Below are 22039 nucleotides of genomic sequence, written 5' to 3'. Positions count from 1 at the left end.
AATGGGACACATCAGCTATTGGCATATGCTGATGATGTTAATTTATTGGGGGACGATATGAATACAATAAAGAGGAATGCAGAAGTTTTACTAGAGGCTAGTAGACAGGTGGGGCTAGAAGTAAATTCAGAAAAAACTAAGTACATGTTGGTATCTCGTCGTCAGCAGACAGGCGGGCAGAATTGTCTTAGGGTAGCTAATAAATCCTTTGAAAGGGTTACAAAGTTCAAATATTTGGGAACAACAATAACAACAAATCAAAACGATATTCACGTGGAAATTGTGAGGAGACTAAATTCCGGAAATGCTTGCTACTTCTCAGTTCAAAATATTTTGTCTTCCCATCTGATTTCTAAGAACCTGGAAATTAAAGTATAACAAAACAATAATTTGCCTGTTGTTTTGTATGGGTGCGAAACATGGTCTCTCACTCAGAGGGAGGAACACAGATTGCAGGTGTTTCAGAATAGGGTGTTGAGGAGGATATTTGGGCCTGGGAGAAAAGATGATGGGGCATGGAGAAAACTACATAATGACAAACTTAAAAATTTGTACTCCTCCCCCAGTATTGTCAGGGTGATTAAGTCAAGAAGAATGAGATGGGCGGGGCATGTAGCGTGCATGGATGGGACAAGAGGTGTGCACGGGGTATTGGTTGGGAAGCCTGAGGGGAAGAGATCACTAGGGAGACCTAGACGTAGATGGGGGGGGGTTAATGTCAGGTGGGATCTATGGGAGATAGAAGTTGAAGGAGGCTGGATTTTGTTGGCCCAACACAGGGTCTGGTGGAGGGCTTTGGTTAATTCGGTGATGAACCTTTGGGTTCGGTAAGCCATCTAGTTAGTTAAGCATCTAAGCTCCAGCTGCTGCTTGTATGCCATAATAAAAAATCTGTATCGGTTATAAACAAATCAGCACTGTTGAAAAATGGGACTATTTGGTATCCCATTTAATCCTTGTACGGACAACAGGGCACCTCCCTCAAAACCAGGAAAATCCTGTTAAAATGAGACGTCTGGTCACCCTGCTTCATAATAGTGTGGTTATTACAGTATAGTGTTTGTTTCGGCTGAGTGATATTTATAATAATTTAATTACCTGCTGCATATAACTGCTTTGGTTCACTTGTGGTGGAAGATGTGATGATGGCATATGTCCTCCAACGGGACCCATTGGTGACCCCATCATGCCCTGCTGTGGTGGTCCATTACCCCTCTCAGTCATCATGGAACTGAGAAGAGGTGTCTTCTTGGCCATATTGGTCATCTGTTGCTGTTGTTGCTGTTGCTGTTGTTGCTGTTGCTGTTGTTGTTGCTGTTGTTGTTGTTGCTGCTGTTGCTGCTGAGAAGTGGGTGCAGCCATGGGTGGTGAGGGGAGAGCTGTAGGTGGTGAATACCCACTGTAAGCACCTCCATAACCTGCATAGCCTCCATACAAGTTCTCAGAGTCACCGGCCCCCTGTACAATCACATGCATGTTTCATTGTGATATCAATTAATATTATCCACAAAGTATGAAACCAGTAGTCTAATGTTTCAGTGTAATTTTAAAAACTAACATTTTTGACATACAAAAGACAAAAATATAAGAGACATCAAGCATTTCAATAAAACAAAGTGCTCTAATAGATACAGTCTACAGGATGTTAGAGTAAAGACTTTTATGAATAATGATCACTGTGTATCATTAAGGATGGTGATATCAAAGACCACAAAATCAGTTCAAATGGAGAAATGAGAAAGAACACACAATGTTTGGTGAGTACCTCTTAGAAAGTAAATTTTCAATCCAATGAAAATTTGAGTACAATATGTGTTAAAATAAAGTTACTGCTGTGTTTAATATAACTGACCATAAAAACATAAACTGGACATATCATTCAGAATGCACGTGAAAACAGTCCACCAGTATTCACAAAACAGAAGGCTACAAAAATTGCAAATTATAATGAAGAGTTAAACCCACAACAAGTCAAACACTCACTGCAATTTCATTGACTAAGGAGCTATAGTCTTGAAAGTTACCCTTAAATTGAAAAGTACATAATATAATACACAAGTGTGGTCTTTTGGGGTCTTCTGAAAATGGGTCTAAACTTTAATAACAAAACTGAAAGAATTCAGGTAACTGTTGTGTTATTTTGCAAAGCATAAGTTAATAAGTAAATTGGATCTCTTCATATAAAGGGATTCGAATTATAAAATTCTATGTAGTGTTGCCACTCCATACAAAATTTCAGATTATCATGGTAATGAAATCATTATTGTGATCTTCAGTTTTATTACATCATGCAGTGTTGTAGCTGATTACAAAACATTGGCTCATAGAGCTAATTCCACATAAAACAAAATTAAGTTCAATAAGAACTTATCTTAACCAATATCACATAAAATAGGATATTTATAACCCTTTACTACAAGGCTGGCAGCCAGGTGAATGTGCATAAGCTATGATACATAGTTGATAATAATAAAAAAGGGAATTATGCACAACACTACTGGACAAAACAACACTGAAACATAATTAAAAAGATGTAATCCATACTAGAATATACAAGCTACCACATGCATTCTTTGATTCTATCCATTTACCATCCTCACAGCCTACCTCCCTAAGATCCATCTTTATATTATCCTCCCACATTCTTCTTGGTCTGCCCAGTGGCCGTTTTCTAGAAGTATTCCCCACATAAATTCTGTACGCACCCCTTGCAACCCCCCTTTGCTTCCAGCCCATCGGAGCTTCCTAAATTTCACCATCTTCACAATGTTAGGAGACCTACACAATTCATGCAGCTCCTCAATATGCAATATTCTAAATTCCCCACTTATTTCATCATTCCTAGGTACATACATCTTCGTGAGTAACTTGTTATCAAACACTTGTAATTTACGTTCTTCCATCAAGGTAAGAGACCATGTTTCACAAACAGGCAAAATTATTGTTGTATATATTCTGACCTTTATGTTTTTGATAGCAAATGAGATGATATCAGTTTTTGAATTGAATAAAAACAAGCCCTTCCCGAATGTGTTCCACTCCTAATTTCATTGTGAACCTCATTTCTGATTGTTATTGTTGTTCCCAGATACTTAAATTTTAGAAACATTTCCAACTGATGTGTTACTTATAATTATGTTCTACCGCTGTTGCTGATGTTGATCCTGTAATACACCCATACATTTAGTGTTGTCTACATTTACTTTAGGCCTATTTTCTTGCTAGCCTGTAGGACAGTTTCTGCATTCTCCGTTATGGTACCCACCCCACCCCCCATAAGATTGACATCACCAACATAAGCAAGTACCTGGTGTAGACAATTCAATTCAAGCCCTTATTAATTACCTCAGACCTTCCTGATGACATGTTCTAGAGAAAAATTAAAAAGCATTGGGTACAAAGCATCCCCCATTGTTATCGGACAGAAGGTTACGTATACGAACTGTACTAGATACCCCATACATATCTTAATTAACCTAACAAGTTTCTTTAGTATTCCAAACTCAACCAACAGTACCTATTTTCTGAGTCATATGCCTTCCCAAAGTCCACCAATGGTTGGTCCACTGACATTATACTCCCACTTTTTCTCTAATATTTGTCGAAACCAAATGATCTGATCAATAGCTGACCTATTACAGTGGAATCCACACTGATCATCCCCGATAGTTTCTTTTATAAGTAGCGTTAATCATGCCAAAATAATATTCGATAAAATTTTGTATGATGTTGACAGAAGATACCTCAGAAGTTACTGCACTCAGTTTCTCACCTGTTTTATGGATTGGGACAACAATTAATTCTTTCCACTGTTGTGGTAGTACTTCCTGGTTCAAATCAAGACAATAAGCTTATGTCTCTCTAAGTGCAGTATCCTACCACTGGAACTGACTTGATGCCTGGAGATTTATAATATTTTAATTTCCCAATGGCAATTTCAACTTCATTAAGGCTTGGTTCCAGCATTAAGACTCTGCTGTATGTACTTCAAGCTCTTTAAATTAATCAGCTACATGAACGTTTAGTAACTTACTAAAGCAATCTTTCCATCAATCTATGATGCCACGTGAGTTCATGAGCAGATCCCCATTCTCGTCAATATACACATAACTACGCATATGTTACCAAAATATTTTCTCCATAAGCATAGTAAAATGTTGCACATGATGAAGAAAGAAGTATTTATTTTCAATATATAATTTATTTGTTAACTCTTACCTATTTATCTTATTCACAAAAAAATTTGAGCACAAGGCAATCCAATTTATTACCTTCCACTATTATTACTATTATTATCAATAAAAGGCATACATTTTATATGTTGATTTGTTTCCTTTCGATTGATTTGTTCATTTATTAGAAACTAATTGTTGATAGAGTAGCACAATTTCAAACACAGCACCCTGACTTTGTTTCTATACATATTACAAACTAACCAATAAGTGAAATGTATAGCCTATATGTTGAAATGTCTCTTAACCTATTAATTCTAAAGAGAAAGTATTCAAAATGAAAATGTGTTTTATTTAATATATAAAACTAGAACTTACAATTTTGAAAATAATATGCTCTACATTCTTTAAATAATGTAACTCAATAACATCGTAACACAATGAGAGTGCTCTGCAGTAATATATTGGACTTGTATGCCGACGGTCATATGATCAAATCCTGGTGGAGCCAAAGTTCTCAAAACGTTGGTGTTTTCTTCATTAAGCCACCTTACGTGGCTGCTAGCCCGAGAAGAATTTATTATACTTAGTCCATGTGAAAGCTTCAGATCATACATCAATGCTGTTGTTTATGGGTGTACAAATAATTACTGTAGTAGGGTGATATTTTTGAAGAACTATTACAGTAAATCATTGTATGTCCCAACATTAAATGGTGCTATTATCACTACCACCTCACAAGTTCTTTCATCCATCGTTTGTATTATAGATTGTAAAGTAAAAAAATAATAAATAAATAAAGCTGTCCCACAATACACCATGTAGGCGCTTGGGGGGGGAGGTGGTATAGCTCCTACTCATTCTTAACCACAGCAATACATGAAGGTAAGTGGTTAGCGCTTTACCCCAGGGAAAATACCCTGGTACCCATTGATAGTAAGCTGGGTGGGCCCCAGAGCCATTCCTGAAGCAAGGCTAGAGGAAGAATCCGCTGCCCCCATCGGGGATCAAACCCTGGTCATCCAGTCCACAGCCAGTCACTATACTGACTGAGTTAACCCAGAGGGTTGTCCCCAATGATATAAATGTAAATACCAAATTTAATCAAAATGGGTCCTGCAGTTGAGTTGCATCATGTGAACAGATGGAAAAACAAATACAGTCAGCCACATATGCATTCATTTTATGCACCTTATGCAAGGAACAAGAAAAGGGATAAAGATAGTGACAAATGAACAGCATACATAAGCACAAAATGTTACATTTCCAACAGAATTCCAAATCTAAAATATATTGTCCTCAAACGATTTTAACAATAATTTATTTTATTATTGAAACTGAAAACAAATAACATGGCAGTATTCATACTTCTTTTCTCTAAGTCAATGACATAATAATCTACACTGTATTGTATCAATGGCAGGAGACGACACTAGAGTAAGCAAGACAAACGTATTCAGAGCATAGAAGACAGATCTTCAGTATCATTCAACAATCTAGTTGCATAAAGAGGAATTTGTCATCATAGTATGAGTTATGTGGGAATTAAAATAGAATCAAAGCAACACAACACTTCTTAAATAAAGAAACCAAACTAAATAAAGAAAATATGGTTTAGTTTAGTTACCTTGGACACAAGGCTTGCCCTGTATGCTGCCAAAGCCTTCAAATATTCCTTCTTAGCAGCTTCTGTCTTCTTTTTGTAAACCTAAAAACAAATATAAAATAAATTATCAAACTTCACAATTACAAATGCTTCCCAGATGCAGTGATTATAAAACAGTAGTAATTCCAATGTCAATGATCAGTGTCTACAAAGAATACTAAATGACTTTAAATGAAGCCTTTCATGACTTTATCTATTACAAAACCTCCACCTGAATCTTATTCAGCCCGCCTTCTTTCTCTAAAATTCACCTTCATCCACATTTATGTTCTCTATATTCTTTGCCTTTGATTCATTTTGCAACCTTTTATTTCCTTTCTTTCAAATCCCACTCAAAGATTGGAAATTCCTTTCTTTATTGCCATTTGAATAAGAAATGACTTCAAATAGATTACCATTCTAAAGCCTCCCTGCCTTCTTCATTCTTTGCTAGCCTGCTTCCTCACATTACCTATTTTCATATTTCTTTGTCTCTCTGAGGAATGGGCATGGATACTCCTGAACGTGTGATCATCCGACTTTTACTATGCACATAATTTATACTTCTGTGCTACATTCTCAAAGCAGAGCTTTCCACTGCTGTTAGTATTTAAAGAATTAAATAAAACATAATGATCACATTTGTTATTGTTAGTAAAACTGTCAACAAAAGTTTCATTACTTTCCTCAAAGAAAACTCATGATACAAAAAAAGCTTATTGACTGTGCAGTATCTGATTCAAATAGGTTACATCAGTTTTGTAGCAAAAACTTAAGTGGTAACTATCATAATTCTCAGCTATCATGTGAAATGCAGTCAAGTAAGGAAAGTGCACATCAGAAAAATACTTGTAATCAAAACCTTATAATCTAACAAACTTCATTTTATAACCTAAAATAAAATATTCATACCACACAACAATGTTTAAAAATTAAGAATACTTATCTATATAAAGTTCACATACTCACGCAGCAATCAAAAATAAGCTTTATTTATTAAATATTTAGCCACAAGTTAATGCCAATATAATGTTTAACTGTTATGTTATACTGAAAAATCTTTATTACATTCCATGAATCCGTAAGGTAGATGACAACAGTATGCTGAGTAAGTCATAATAATACAATATGTACTATTATAAAATTTCACATATAAACAAGGGGTTCACAAAATTAATGACAAGTTCCAAATACATCCACCAATTACAACAATATATAAATTATACTTCCAATTTTTACTATGTGAATACAAGAAAAATTTATTAACAAGACTTATTTGTGAGCATTAGAAATTCATCAAGAATGTAAAAAGATTGTGTAATTAAGTATCTTCTTAATACTACATTAAAATATGCCTTTTTAAGAGGATTTGTGCGACTTGATGGTAAATTGTTGAAAATACTGATTCCTGCAAAATATGAGAGGTTGGAAATTGATCTGTGAAGCTGATTCTAATTCCTTGTGATGACAATGTGAACAGCAGACTTAATTTGGAAATGTTCTGAGTTATTTACAATGAAGTTCATTAGTGAGAATATGCATGCACACAGAAGAGCTTGGATCTCTAGTCTCTTAAACAGACTTCTATGAATTTCTAAGTTTGACATCAGCCATTAATATCTAACAATTTTATTTTGTAAAGTGTGTTCGATCTAACCAACATTTATTAAAATTTCTACATATCAATTTATGTTGGATGATCAGAAGTTAACACAATTTGTACTAAAAAATCTTTGTTTAGCAAGAGGACTAATACCAGCAAAAAAGTATTTTGAATGTTAATTCCATCATGTGCACATAACAAGTCAATATATTAAAAATACATTAAATCTCAAGTCTCCACATAAGTAAAATGTGATGAAATATATATATGACAGTTGTTATTTCTATAACTAAGTAAAAACAAGATTATTATAAAATAAAAAAAGTGGGGTTTTATATTCAGAACAAAGAAAACAAAGAGGCAAGAAGTACTGAATTTATTAAATAAACACCAACAGTCTACAAATTAAGTTACCAGATAGTTCAGATATTACCCAGTTCAGTCTACAAATATTTGTTTTATATAGAATCAGAAGATGGCTGAATAGTTTTATATGTAGTGTAACACTTGTAATCAGAAGGTACACATTTTGAATCTCTGCTGGACTATCAGCATTCCAGAGGGTGCTGTGCATTGCTCAGTCTGCAGTATTCAGTTGTCCAGTAAGCTAATTTCTTATTAAAATTACTCTATGTGTAGCAATTGATGCCAATTTATCAAGCGGAAACATAAATACCTAAACAAGAACACAAAACCTCAACCAGAAGCTTGTAAAGATATCTCATAAGAAATAAGCAGATAAGAAGTACATACAGGCCTATATCCATGTCTCGTCACTAGATTGCACGATAAACTAAAAACACAAGCACAACTAACAAATCATTTTACAATGGCTAAGTTGAGAATGGCAGTAACATGTAAAAATTATATTCATGATACAATTAAGGGCATATTAAAATTAAATAAATTCTTGCTACAGTTCCCCTCTGAACTTTGTACCTTTTTTATCTTACAGAATAAAGCTACAATGTTACCACTTCTTTTGTGTGGACCGGAATGAATAAGGGAATGGCGTGCTTCTGTGAACACGGTAATAAACCTTCGCGGTTCCTTAATATCGGAGAAATTTGTTTACCTGCTAAACAAACGTCACTATTCAAGACCCTGCATCATCCAATTATTTATATGATTAGCAGTATCCAGAAGATTGCTGTCTTCTGCGTTGTTACGCTGTCTAGTCTAGTAGATGTTTACCGACGTTTCAGAGGTCCTTGCTGCCTCCATAATCAGGACGTCGGTAAACTTCTACCAGACTACACAACGCAACAACCCAGAAGACAGCGATCTTCAGACTCACCGCCGTGAAAACCTCAAATCCTACAAAGCAGTATCCATTTCGACATGTTTCTGCTACAATTCATTCAGAAATTACAAATATACAAATCATAATGTTTAATAACCAAATCAGTGCTGCAACAATAATTGTTTGTACGTCAGCTCAGATAGTGAATTTAGTTCGTCAAACGGCTCGGATGCATTTTTCTCCTGCTGTACTTGATAACATAATTATTTTCATCATATTAAACTACTACCTACTTCGATGTATTTTTATTCATTAGACAGTTTGAGTGATTATAACAACCTTTATTCTCCCGGAAATTGAAGACACACATCCTACATGACAGGCAGGTTGGGGCTTATTTCATTAGTCACAACATTGTATATCTCCGTGACAACCAATATTCATGTCTCGCTGGGTGGAGAGACAGAACTATCCATTCAAACTGTCAACCGCTACAGCAAGTATTCTGTTGGAGTTGTACTAACTGAAAATTATTATCAATGCATTCATAACGGCACCGATCCATCACAACTGGTGAGCGAGGGGAGACATCACAAGGCACTGTTAAGATTGATGAATGAATGTTTAGAAGCCCGAACTGCAGAACAGACGTACTGTCAAATTAATGAGGCACTATTTAACACAAGGCATTCCAGTATTAGTCGGGCAGTCAAAACTCTAAGTTTTTTGGGTGAAGAAAACATGTACTTTGCTATTTACAAATTAATATTTCCGTAACATATTTGCAGTCAAAAGAAGATTTCAAGTTTCGTGTTCGTATAACTGAACTCCCGAATTCGAGTTAGCCTTAGAATTAAAGACGCAGCATGAATTTTAACGAATGCAATCTCATGTATTATATGGTATTGAGTTTTTCATAAAAATATTCAAATATCAGATGCATGCATTCCTTTAGAAACCAGCCTCGAATTAATTAGTTGTAACAACCTTTAAACTATTTAGGAGAAATACCAAGCGCCCCTGAAACAACCACACATCATCGCATATATTTTAATGAAGTCTTGAGATAAAGAAATTCATCACAGAATCTCTTTCAGAACTAATCTGTTATATGAGTACAGACGGATTGACATTACAAAGCAAAAAATGCTTAAGTATTATCAAGAAAAATGTCCAAAGTTATTATAAAGCAGTCGTGTCTGTATCCCCTATAATAAATATGGAACTAAGATGGCCAGATTAAAAAAGAAACCATGCTCTGGTGTCACCTTAAAGCAAGGAATAGAAGTATAACAGGAGCCATGCGAACTCCGAGACGGTCAGTAAACAGTGAATATTAGCAATCTCTACGATGGCAAATGCTGACGAGAGGTTATGGAGGTGTTAATACATTGTGCATAAAAACTTTACATATTGAAAACAGTGAACATGGGGACTCGCGATAATGCGGTCTTCAACTGTTCAACCTTCCAGCAACTAACGTAAAATTTATTTATATTTCACAATGACCCGCAATTAAACTAGTTTAATATCTTTTCAGTTAAAGACTCCCAATACTAAGTCTCATAGACACCAGATCAGTAGTCCTGGAGATGAAATGCGTGGTGAGTGTGAGATTCATACACATATAAAAAATCTGTATAAAACTGGGAAACAAAACGTGTAGTTAGTTCTGCATTGGCCAGCTAGTTCAGCATGCACAGACCAACTATATCACCTATTGACGAATCTCCCCAACCGTACTTACTTACAAGCATGTATCTACAGGCAACCTAATACTCTATAGGGCAGAGACCTACTCGTGCGTAAGATAAATGCTCATAGCTCCCAGTTCAACTAACTATGCAATAAGAAGGCATACCCTCTCTCTAATATCGATTCACTTATTTTAGTCGTCTCTGGTCAATACCTGACCGTCGTGGCCCCTTTCGGGGCGCTCATGCGAAAGTACCACGGTGGGTTCGCACTTCCTTCGGTCTTTACCTACCAGACTGGAAGAGGAGACGCGGACAAACATTCATGCCTTGAGTGGGACTCGAACCCACGGTCGCAGTGGCCATGCCTCAGACCGCGTGGACACTGCAGCCGGCATCGATTCACTAGTAGACCTAAATGCTTCCACATTTACGCTCCCACCCAAGTTACTCATTTGTTCAAAACACGACACTGGATAAAACCTTACGCGCTATGTAGATTGCGCCTCTTGACGAAATTGATTAATTATTAGTTTGCGGAAAATTCGAAAATACAATTTAATGTGACCCTGGAATTGTACGCAGGCCTATGTATCATTGTGAGATGTAAGAAAACATAACTGCATTTTGAATAAGCGCGATTACATTGTCCATCTATCCAATAAATTTCAAAAACAAAAACGTAAAAGGTAACTTAAAGAAGTAAATGTACTGTTTCTTTTTTAAATTTCATTCATCTGGAAACATAATTTTGATTATCACAGATAGGCCTACAAATCAATTTCTTTGTTTCTTTCATTTTACCCTTCTCGTGCTGACACCTTATGGCAAAAATGGGAGCTAAAATGTCATAACGTACTGAAACCAACAACTCTACTGTTATAAAAGCAAAGCATTACGGTAATATTTTACTGCCACAATACTTATTAGGCAATTACGGACCTTAATATTACCAGGAAAACATTTTCTGAATGAAAGTGTGGATATCAACAGCTGTGGGAAAATGCCAGAAAATGTATCAAAATTTCAGCCAAGCAGAAAGTACGGTAGTACAGGAGAAAGCAAAATAAACCATGGTTTGATGAAGAATGTTCGAAATTATAATAGATCGAAGCAAGCAAACAAAATTTCAAGGGTTGCGGGACCCAAACAAAACGAATAATCAATGTAACGTGAGTCGTGAAGCTAGTAGAACCTTTAGGAATAAGAAAAGGGAATAACTGAAAGGCAAAATTATTGAGCTTGAGACAAATAGTAAGGACAGAAATAACAGAGATCGGTTCAAAGGCATAAATGATTTTAAGAAAGGATATCAAGCTGCTTGCAGATCCAATCAAAATTTTGAATAGGTGGAAAAATTTATTTAACCAGCTCTTAAATGTTCACGGGATTGATGAGGTTAGACAGATTAAAATACTTACAGCTGAACTGTTAGTGCCAGAACCTAATTTAGATGAAGTTGAACTAGCCATTGGAAAGTTGAAAAGTTATAAATCTCCAGGTATTGATCAGATTCCAGCAGAATTAATTAAAGCAGGTATCAAAGGTTACATATGAGGATCCATAAGCTTATTAAGTTAATTTGGAATAATGAAGAAATGCCACAATAATGGAAGGAATCCATAATTATTCCTATTCATAAGAAGGGGGACAAGACTGAGTGTGGTAATTACCGAGGAATTTCTCTAATATCAACCTCATACAAAATTTTATCAAATATTCTTCTGGCGAGATTAACTTTATATGTGAATGAAATTATTGGGGATCATCAGTGTGGGTTCAGACGAAACAGATCAACGATTGATCAGATCTCATACGGAAGTGGACTGATATTGGCTACTATTTAGTGACAGATATACAGAATTGAGAAATTCAACGTCAAAGAACTGAGCGATGTAGAAACTTAGCAAGAGTATCAAGTACAAAATTAGAATAGATTTGCAATCCTAGAAAACGTTGAAGGGAATACAAAGAATACGGAATAGACGCCAATAGAGCCCGGAAGAAATGGGATAACATGAAAATCTCAGCTGAGGGGTACCACAAAATTTCGCGAAATAAAGCATGGTTTGAAGAAGATCGCGCTAACTTAGTAAGGTGGAGGAAGCAGGTTAGACTGCCATGGATGAGGCCCATACTCGAATAAACAGGGAAACATATGTCAATGCAAGACGTCAAACAAGCAGAATTTGAGGAATAAGAAGAAAGAGTATCTAAAAGATCAGACAGGGGAGCTGAAAACTAACAGAGAAAATAAACATACCAGAGATCTGTGTAGAGGCGTAAGATAATTTAAGGAGTACGCACCTAGGACACATTTGATCAAGAACGAGAGTGGACATCTGCTCGGGGACTCAAGTAACATCGTAGAGAGATGGAAAGATTACTTTAGTTAGTTACTAAACGCTGACGGAGCTCATCAATTTAATGAGCCTGAGCAGAGCCCTTAATTCCGGAACCGAGCCTTAGTGAAGTTTAAATTGCCATTGGGAAACGAAAACGTTATAAATCTCCAGGTATCGACTTAATTCCAATGGTAAGACACTGCACGCAGAGATACATAAGCTTATTGTCTCGATTTGGAACCAGGAAGTACTTCCACAACAGTTAAAAGAATTAATTGTTGTCCCATTCCATAAAACAGGTGAGAAACTGAGTACAGTAACTTCCGAGGTGTCTTTTGTCAACATCATACAAAATTTTATCGAATATTCTGTTGGCATGATTAACACCACTTATGTAAGAACTATCGGGGATGATCAGTGTGGATTCCGCTGTAATAGGTCAACTATTGATCAGATCATTTGGTTTCGACAAATATTAGAGAAAAAGTGGGAGTATGTCAGTGGACCAACCATTGGTGGACTTTGGGAAGGCATATGACTCGGAAAAGAGGTATTGTTAATTGAGTTTGGAACACCAAAGAAACTTGTTAGGTTAATTAAGATATGTATGGGGTATCTAGTACAGTTCGTATACGTAACCTTCTGTCCGATAACAATGGGAGATGCTTTGTACCCAATGCTTTTTAATTTTTCTCTAGAACATGTCATCAGGAAGGTCTGAGGTAATTAATAAGGGCTTGAATTGAATTGAATTGTCTACACCAGGTACTTGCTTATATTGGTGATGTCAATCTTATGGGGGGTGGGGTGGGTACCATAACGGAGAATGCAGAAACTGTCCTACAGGCTAGCAAGAAAATAGGCCTAAAGTAAATGTAGACAACACTAAATGTATGGGTGTATTACAGGATCAACATCAGCAACAGCGGTAGAACATAATTATAAGTAACACATCAGTTAAAAATGTTTTTAAAATTTAAGTATCTGGGAACAACAATAACAATCAGAAATGAGGTTCACAATGAAATTAGGAGTGGAACACATTCGGGAAGGGCTTGTTTTTATTCAATTCAAAAACTGATATCATCTCATTTGCTATCGAAAACATAAAGGTCAGAATATATACAACAATAATTTTGCCTATTGTCTTGTATGGTAGTGAAACATGGTGTCTTACCTTGAAGGAAGAACGTAAATTACAAGTGTTTGATAACACGGAACTCAAGAAGATACTTGTACCTAGGAAGGATAAAATACGTGGGAAATTTAGAATATTGCATAACGAGGAGCTGCGTGAATTGTATAGGTCGCCTAGCATAGTGAGGATAGTGAAATCTGGGAGGCTCCGATGGGCTCAATGCAGGGGAGGGGGTCCTTTTAGAAAACGACCACTGGGCAGACCAAGGAGATGGGAGGACAATATCAAGATGGATCTTAGGGAGGTGGGCTGTGAGGATGGTAAATGGGTGGATTTGGCTCATGATCGTGGCCGGTGGCGGCTTTGGTGTTGTCGTTGTTGGACCTGCAGAAGTTAGTTTTAGTTAAATTGCATACAAGAAACATGCAGACAGTCGTTTTATTTATTCGGCAACATGCATTTTTGTGCTTATTGGTCAAATAACGTTGTTCTGTCTTATGAATGATGAATCGATAGGAATAAGAGAAGGAACCGGTTTTCGACTGGACGGTAATGAGGAAAACCACGGAAGCCATCAGTTAAGATAACCTCGACATCGAACATAATACAAGTGTTCGACAAAAACGATTTAGCATTACGAACCTGCCACATACAGATCTCAAGCGACATGCTGGCGACGCCGGTTACTTCGAAATTTAATAAATGGTGTTTTTCACCCTAAAAGGTCTGGATAACAAGGAACCCATGCTCTTATGTGATATGTTTAAAAATTTGGATCTCATCCAGAAACCGCTATAAAAGCAAACCGGCATTCAAAGTGGAATGATTTATTTCGTATCTTAATACTTGCCTCTCTCTTTCTTGCTTTTCTTAGTCCCTTTCGCACCTTTAAAACTTTACCTCATTTCTCCCCCACCCCAACTTTCTCTATCCCTTCCACATCATAATAAATATTTTAAAACACGACACATACACAATATAAACCGAAAACAATTTATGACCAACTAATTCCATGGTGCAGAGTTCTTGCTGATAAGGCACTATTACTTCAGCTTGTCAATAAATATCTTGCAGGACCCAAGTTCACTACCGTGTTCACAAAAGCCCACTACCGTTCACTATACTGAGCCACATAAATCCTGTCCACGCCCTGTTTCCTCAAGATCCATTTTAATACTGTCTTTCCATCAACGCCTAGTTATTCTGGTTTTGGTTTCTTATTGCTCAGAACATTCCGTTACAAAACAAGAATACAAAAAGTATCAGTCGTGACTCAAGACCCACTTCAACGTTTCACAAGAGCTCCGCGTTCATGTTAATATATCGCCTGTGAGCGCAAAGAAACACACGAGCCTACAAGCATCAAACCTACAAACATACAGAGTCAAACAAGGGTCAACTTCATTGATGTTGGTTGTACCTACTTTTGGGGAACTGCCACCGAATAGTAGTTGGCTTGTTAACGTTTCAGAAAACCGTGCTGTCTCCTTCATCAAGGCTGATGTGAGGAGGAAGGTATATAGGTAGACTACTTTCAAAAAGTTCCTGGCATTTTGCATAACGATCTTCAGCGCGAGTCTCACCAGCTTGCCGCAAAAGAAGGGAGGATAAGAAATATTCAAGATCCTGCTGGATACCGCGTAGCAAATAGTCCGTGTCAGACCTTAAGCACCCCACGTCAGTTGTTGAGTCACTTTCCGTACATGAAGATGAGCGTCCTCAATGCTGATACCACCACGGACACAGAAAACTAACTTTTCCACTTCCGATTCCATCAGTCCCGTCTCAATACACTGCTGCTCTGCAGTTTATACGTGACGACATATGGCTCCTCATTCCGTCTCGCCGATTTCTTCAAACTTCGTGTAACTGCCACACGTCATCCAACTTGAATGTCACATTACGTTGTCCGACCCACCGCTGGACATCTCCCCATATGTTTTCAATGGCGTTGAGATCGAAGGGGTATAGGGGTTAACGGAGAACCGTACGTCCATGGGCACTTAAAATGACATCAAGAACATATTTCTGCCTTGGTTTATGAAGTTTTACGAGATCATAGAGTTCTGTCTTTAACAAGCCACTGCTGAATGGTATTTCGTGCTGGAACAGCCAGTCTTCTATATCGTTCTTTCTTAATGCAGATGTAGGACACCTCTCACCAAGCACAAAGTGATAAGCGGCGTCATCAACCACGAAAACGCAGTTTTGTGGTAAACTGGGAATTATTCATTTCCTTGTAACAGTCGCCCGTTTTCTGATTTGACTTAAGAATCAGTAGTGCGCCAGGAATTAAACCCTTTTCTGTTCCGGCGTGCACAATGATCAACTGCTGCCCCTTAGAGGTTAGCACCATGTATCCTTGGGGAGCATCATCATCAGTCCACGCTGTTTGTGGTGTGGGAGCTACGGAAGTGTGTTTCGTCACTGTACACAATCGCATGACCGTCTCGGCGGAATGTAGTAGTGATTGCTCTTAAAACGGCGACACGCGTTCTAATATATTGTTTTTCAATGAGAATACGCCTGTTAGCTCGCATTTTCCTCCGAAATCCGAATGCCTTAAATATCTCCAACACATTGGATGCTTGTCCTTTGTATCTATTGTTTACCCCAACTTTATCAACACAACTTTAATTGTCGGTACCCTTTTCTCATGTATGTATTATAGAATTCGTGAATTGTTCTACGTACCACACAGATACCAAAATCGTCAAGGTTTGTACACGGTCGGGGCTGCTTTTATTTATTCTTGGTGTGCTTTTTGAGGTGGTTGCCCCAGCCTGCAAATGTACCATTTCTTTTTTATATAATGTTTAGAGAACTTTTAGAGACTCCGGTTGCGGATGCAACACGTTCGTGCACCTTACTCACTGGGATAACAAATCTGTGTTCGTCCGTTTCCTTCTGCATGAAATGCAGTAAATTAGGTACAACCTCCCGTGATTGCCCTTCGATAAAGTTCGGACTGAATGGGCAGCATTCTCACTCCTTACCACTCTGAAGCAGAAACACACTGATCTACGCGCATGCGACTTGGCGCAAGCTCATGGACTGGCTGACCAACTTTCTCTGCGTCGCAACCAAGAGACTGTGAAAGTAATAGTATCTATACCAAACATTCAAACTATACAAATGCGGTCTTACTACGTTAAACCATTCTTGCGTATGAAACACATCGCTGCACTAGGAGAACAGTACCTTGTAAACTGTAAATGAGAATCTGCTTAAGCTGTCGGGTTTTGTTGTCTTGGCTGGAGACCTTAACAAGTTCAAGCCAAGAAATTTTGGGTACTGGTAGAAAGCTCCCATCAGGCAGTTTGTCCTTTGAGAAAAGAATTTTGGTAGGAAGGATGTTTGGGGGTTGAACCAGAAATGTTGGAATCGCATTAGCTGAAGGCTCCAGCTACTGGAAGGAAGAATTACTTCGCCTGAAAGCCCCCGTGACTGGGGGAAGCGGGTCACACTCCTTCTAAACTATGCCCTGCCATTGTCTTACAACTGAGAAAAATCACGGAAAACCTCAGTGTGTGAAGTCGAATAGTGCTGAACCCAGTACCTTGTAGGGCCCTGTTCTTCAATTGCAGTTATGCGTTTAGTAAGCCATATGCCAGACTGTAATCTTACTTAGCTTTTTGGTTAGTTCGTTAAACTCCTGATGGTGGATGCAGTATGGTCCACTGAAACGTCGGCAACAAGCAAACTGACTTATGACTGGTGACCTTGTCATGGCCTTCCTAGCTTCGCCTTAATTGTGAACAACGCTGCAGTCTCACAGCCCTGTGAGGTGATTTTAAGATAGACACAGTGATTTCCAGTCATTTATTTATTTAAAAAACGAACAAATATCTCGATTTACGGCCAACTACAATTCATTCTAGCTTTAAAAAGAACATAAAGTAAATACTAGCATACTTAGTCACAAACTGGAAGCTATAAACTTAAACAACATAATATTTCAATGGTTTGAAGTGTACAGTGACCATACCGTATACATTGTGTCAGGCTATTTATATGTGGTTCAAAAAAGACATCAGGAGCTTAGACTATAAGCTGAAGGCATAAAATAACAGGATGATTAATGGAAAGTGAATTGTAAGAAAGCTGTCAGGCACAATTTGCGATACTCTCCCGACATTTTTCCTGGAGAAAATGACGAAAACCACGACAGTCAGTCATGATCTGGGCCTAGATTTGTAACCCTAACTTCCCGAACAAAGACGAATTATAACCACTCAGCTACAAACAAATCAAACTTTTACCATGCAGATACAAATAAACTGTTGCAAAGCTACTGACACTACACTGAAAGTCAGAATTACACCTCCTTTCATTTTAATACATATTCACAGAATCCAAAAATATAGTATGATTTGGGGTTTTTGTGGAGTTTTCTCAACGCCCCATCGTCTTCCCTCTTAGGCCCAAATATCCTCCTCAACACCCTATTCTGAAACACCTGCAATCTGTGTTCCTCCCTCTGAGTGAGAGACCATGTTTCGCACCCATACAAAACAACAGGCAAATTATTGTTTTGTTATACCTTAATTTTCAGGTTCTTAGAAATCAGACGGGAAGACAAAATATTTTGGACTGAGAAGTAGCAAGCATTTCCGGAATTTAGTCTCCTCCTAACTTCCTCACGAGTATCATTTTGATTTGTTATTGTTGTTCCCAGATATTTGAACTTTGTAACCCTTTCAAAGGACTTATTAGCTACCCTAAGACAATTCTGCCCGCCTGTCTTCTGATGACGAGATACTAACATGTACTTGGTTTTTTCTGAATTTACTTCTAGCCCCACCTGTCTACTAGCCTCTAGTAAAACTTCTGCGTTCCTCTTTATTGTATTCATATTGTCCCCCAATATCATCAGCATATGCCAATAGCTGATGTGTCCCATTCAATTGCAAACCCTCCTGCCTATCTTGGACTTTCCTGATAGCATATTCTAGTGCAAAGTTAAAGAGCAAGGGAAACAAAGCATCTCCTTGTTTTAGACAATTCTTGATGAGGAATGTCTCAGATACATATTTACCTACTCGAATTTTGCTACAGGTTTCATTTAAGCACATTTTTATTAGACTCACTAGCTTCTTTGGTATACCAAATTCAATAAGGATATTATATAACACTTCTCTCTTCACAGAGTCATAGACTTTTTTGAAATCTATAAACAACTGATATACGGTCCTACTGTATTCCCATTTTTTCTCTAGTACCTGGCAGATGAAGATCTGATCAATCGTTGATCTGTTTCGTCTGAACCCACACTGATGATCCCCAATAATTTCATTCACATATGGCGTTAATCTTGCCAGCAGAATGTTTTATAGAATTTTGTATGAGGTTGCTAGCAGAGAAATTCCTCGGTAATTACCACAATCAGTCTTGTCCCCCTTCTTATGAATATGAATAATTATGGATTCCTTCCATTGTTGTGGCATCTCTTCCTTATCCCAAATTAACTGAAATGGTTATGGATCCTCATATGCAACCTTTTGCCACCTGTTTTAAATAATCCTCCTTTAATTTGATTAATACATGGAGATTTATAATTTTTCAACTTCCCAATGGCTCGTTCAACTTCATCTAAACTAGGTTCTGGCACTAACAGTTCAGCCGTATGTATTTTAATCTGTCTAATATCACCAGTCTCATAAAAATTTAAGAGCTGGCTAATGAAATTTTTCCACCTATTCACAATTTTGATTGGATCAGCAAGTAAATTGCCATTATCGTCCTTTACCAAATTAGTCTGAGGTTAATATCCTTTCTTAAAATCACTTTTGCCTCTGTGCAGATCTCTGATAGTTTTGTCCTTATTATTTGTATCAAGCTCAATAATTTTGCCTTTCAGATATTTCCTTTCTTTATTCCTGATGGTTTTACTAGCTTCATGTCTCACATTACAGGTAGCCCTCGATTTGCGCCGATTCAGAATAACGCCTATTTTGAAAGCAGAAAGTCAAAAAGTGAAAAAATATATTTTACTATTATTTATAGCATTTTACAGTGTTTCTCGAACTGCTTCTTTTACTAAATCGTAATTCTTATATCACTGAGTTTGAATAAAAATTATAAATAGTCATCTCTTCAATTACGTGTGTTTCGTTAACTCAAATTTGCTCCAGTGAGATCGTTGAATCGGTAAAAGCTGTTTGTGAAATGCAAACTTTTGTATACGCGAGTTTGCTCTTATGCAATTTCATTCCTGGCGCTTTAAACTTTCAAAGGTCTAATTTAATCTCTGCAGAGGTCCCGGGGTTATAGAGGTGCATTGTCAGCTTATGGCTGCTTCAGCCTGAGGAAAGACTCTGGTACCCACTGAATAGAAGGCTGTGTGGGGCCCAAAAGATTGCCTGAATTCAGTTATTGTTTCTGCAAAGAATGAAAACCCAGCTGTCCAAAGGACAGCTTAAGTCACTATGGGAGACACTACACATGAAAGAAGCACTGTTTTTAACCTATTAATGATACCTGTGTAAATAACCACAGGCCAACACAAGATTTATGAGCAATAGTTTCTTTTTAAGAGTAAAAATGTATAGATATACTCCAAACTTTAATTTGCCTACTTTCCAAACAGGCCTTACTGTTCATTTATTACACATACATACTAATTAATTGCAGCAAAGCATATTTCTTTGCAGAAATTACACCACCCAACAATCAGAAATTATATTTAATTTATAATCCATCAAAAATAAGTCATGCCAAAAGATATTTCATAAGCAAGCTGTAGAACTTTATGAGATTAGTCTTTTATGTCATAAACCATTTTTCTGTACCATGAGACATTACTGACAAAATCTTTAAAAGTTTTATGATAAATTCACAACAAGCAGGGGGTATTTATTGGTTCAGTAGACCCCAATCCAAAATAAAATAAAATCCATCAAATAGTTTCTAAAATAGATATAACATGTCTACAGACATGATCTCCACATCACTCTTGACTTTCATGTACTTTGTGCAAATAATAAAGGGCAAAATAAACATTTGGGGCAGAATGGAACAGAAAATTAGTTTCCAAGAATTAAACACCTACTGACATCTAACCTATGTCTAAGGGAAAACAATTTTAGATAATTTAAACAGTGGCTGTTTTCTGCTCATATGTTTCATGGACATAGGACCACCAATAGCAAGTTCAGAAGAATTGTACATTTTACAGTAACACACGCCACATACAAAACTGTTCAGAGTATGTAAGTTCTGATAGCAATCAGAATGAAGCCACACATTCAGAAGTCGTATTGGAAGCCTCATTCTTATCTCAGGCACTTTCACCATTAAGCTGACTAAGCTGACCAGAACGAAAGTTTCAAGATATGACTTTCTGTTCTCAAACTCTACAAAACGTGTACTCAGAATTATACATATACAAATTCAAGATCTGTTTTAAAACACAAACTGCATTCAGTCACCTTATTCACACGTTTCTCATATTCAATTCATTATTTGGTCATAATTTTCTAAAAATATTATTTCTCACTCTTTTCCTTTCTTGTAACATTTATAGATAAGGTTTTCTGGAATCTCTGAGTTCAGAATTAATTTCTGAAATTATTAATTTGTATTAATGTTTATACAGGAGTCCCTGGATTAGGGATTGGTCAATTACAGGGCCACTACATACACATGCCAGCAAAACACTAAAAAAATAATGGACAAACAGCTAAGCCTCAAGCGGGATTTTAACCCACAATTCCAGTTAAATGCCTTAGACTGTGTGGCTACTCTAGTGAGCCAAACATAATTATATTAAGATTTCTGTCTTCTGGGTTGTTGCGCTGTGTAGTCTGGTCGATATAACCAACGTTTCAGAGGTCATACTGCCTCAGTCATCAGGGCAGTATGACCTCTGAAACGTTGGTAAACATCGACCAGACTACACAGCGCAACAACCCAGAAGACAGAAATCTTCATTCTCACCGCTGTGAGAACCTCAAATCTTACATAATAATATTACAAAATTAACATAAAATAGAATATTTAACTCATTCAAAACAGTACAATTTCTACAGCTACTCAGTATCAGTTTATGTATTTATTCTTGGTTAATTTAATAATACTGTCAATATCTCAGTAGAAGTTAATTTTGCATAAACTAGCTGAAGTGAGTTTGATAAATTTCAACAAGGACTCAAAACAGAGAATTTTATCAACGTACACTGAACCTGAGCAATCTTGCAT

At 37.0% G+C, this 22039-nt stretch overlaps 1 protein-coding gene across 3 annotated transcripts in view; it reads right to left on the bottom strand.

Moving 5' to 3' along the window:
* LOC110827499 (TOX high mobility group box family member 3) overlaps positions 1–22039 on the bottom strand; it is a 312988-nt gene that overhangs the window by 6196 nt on the left and 284753 nt on the right. For all 3 annotated transcript variants that reach the window (XM_022059214.2, XM_022059216.2, XM_087351384.1), the window contains 2 exons: positions 5800–5880; positions 1099–1458 (listed from right to left, as the gene is read on the bottom strand). In XM_022059214.2, coding sequence (XP_021914906.1) covers positions 1099–1458; positions 5800–5880 — 441 coding nt within the window. The remainder of the gene's footprint in view (positions 1–1098; positions 1459–5799; positions 5881–22039) is intronic.

Source organism: Zootermopsis nevadensis, unplaced genomic scaffold (genome assembly GCF_977971745.1).
Source record: "Zootermopsis nevadensis isolate Lab colony 2312 unplaced genomic scaffold, Znev_1.0 Znev_ptg000019l, whole genome shotgun sequence".
NCBI lineage: Eukaryota > Metazoa > Arthropoda > Insecta > Blattodea > Termopsidae > Zootermopsis > Zootermopsis nevadensis.
The sequence above is the reverse complement of the archived record's forward strand: the minus strand, read 5'-3'. Positions and strand labels throughout refer to the sequence as shown.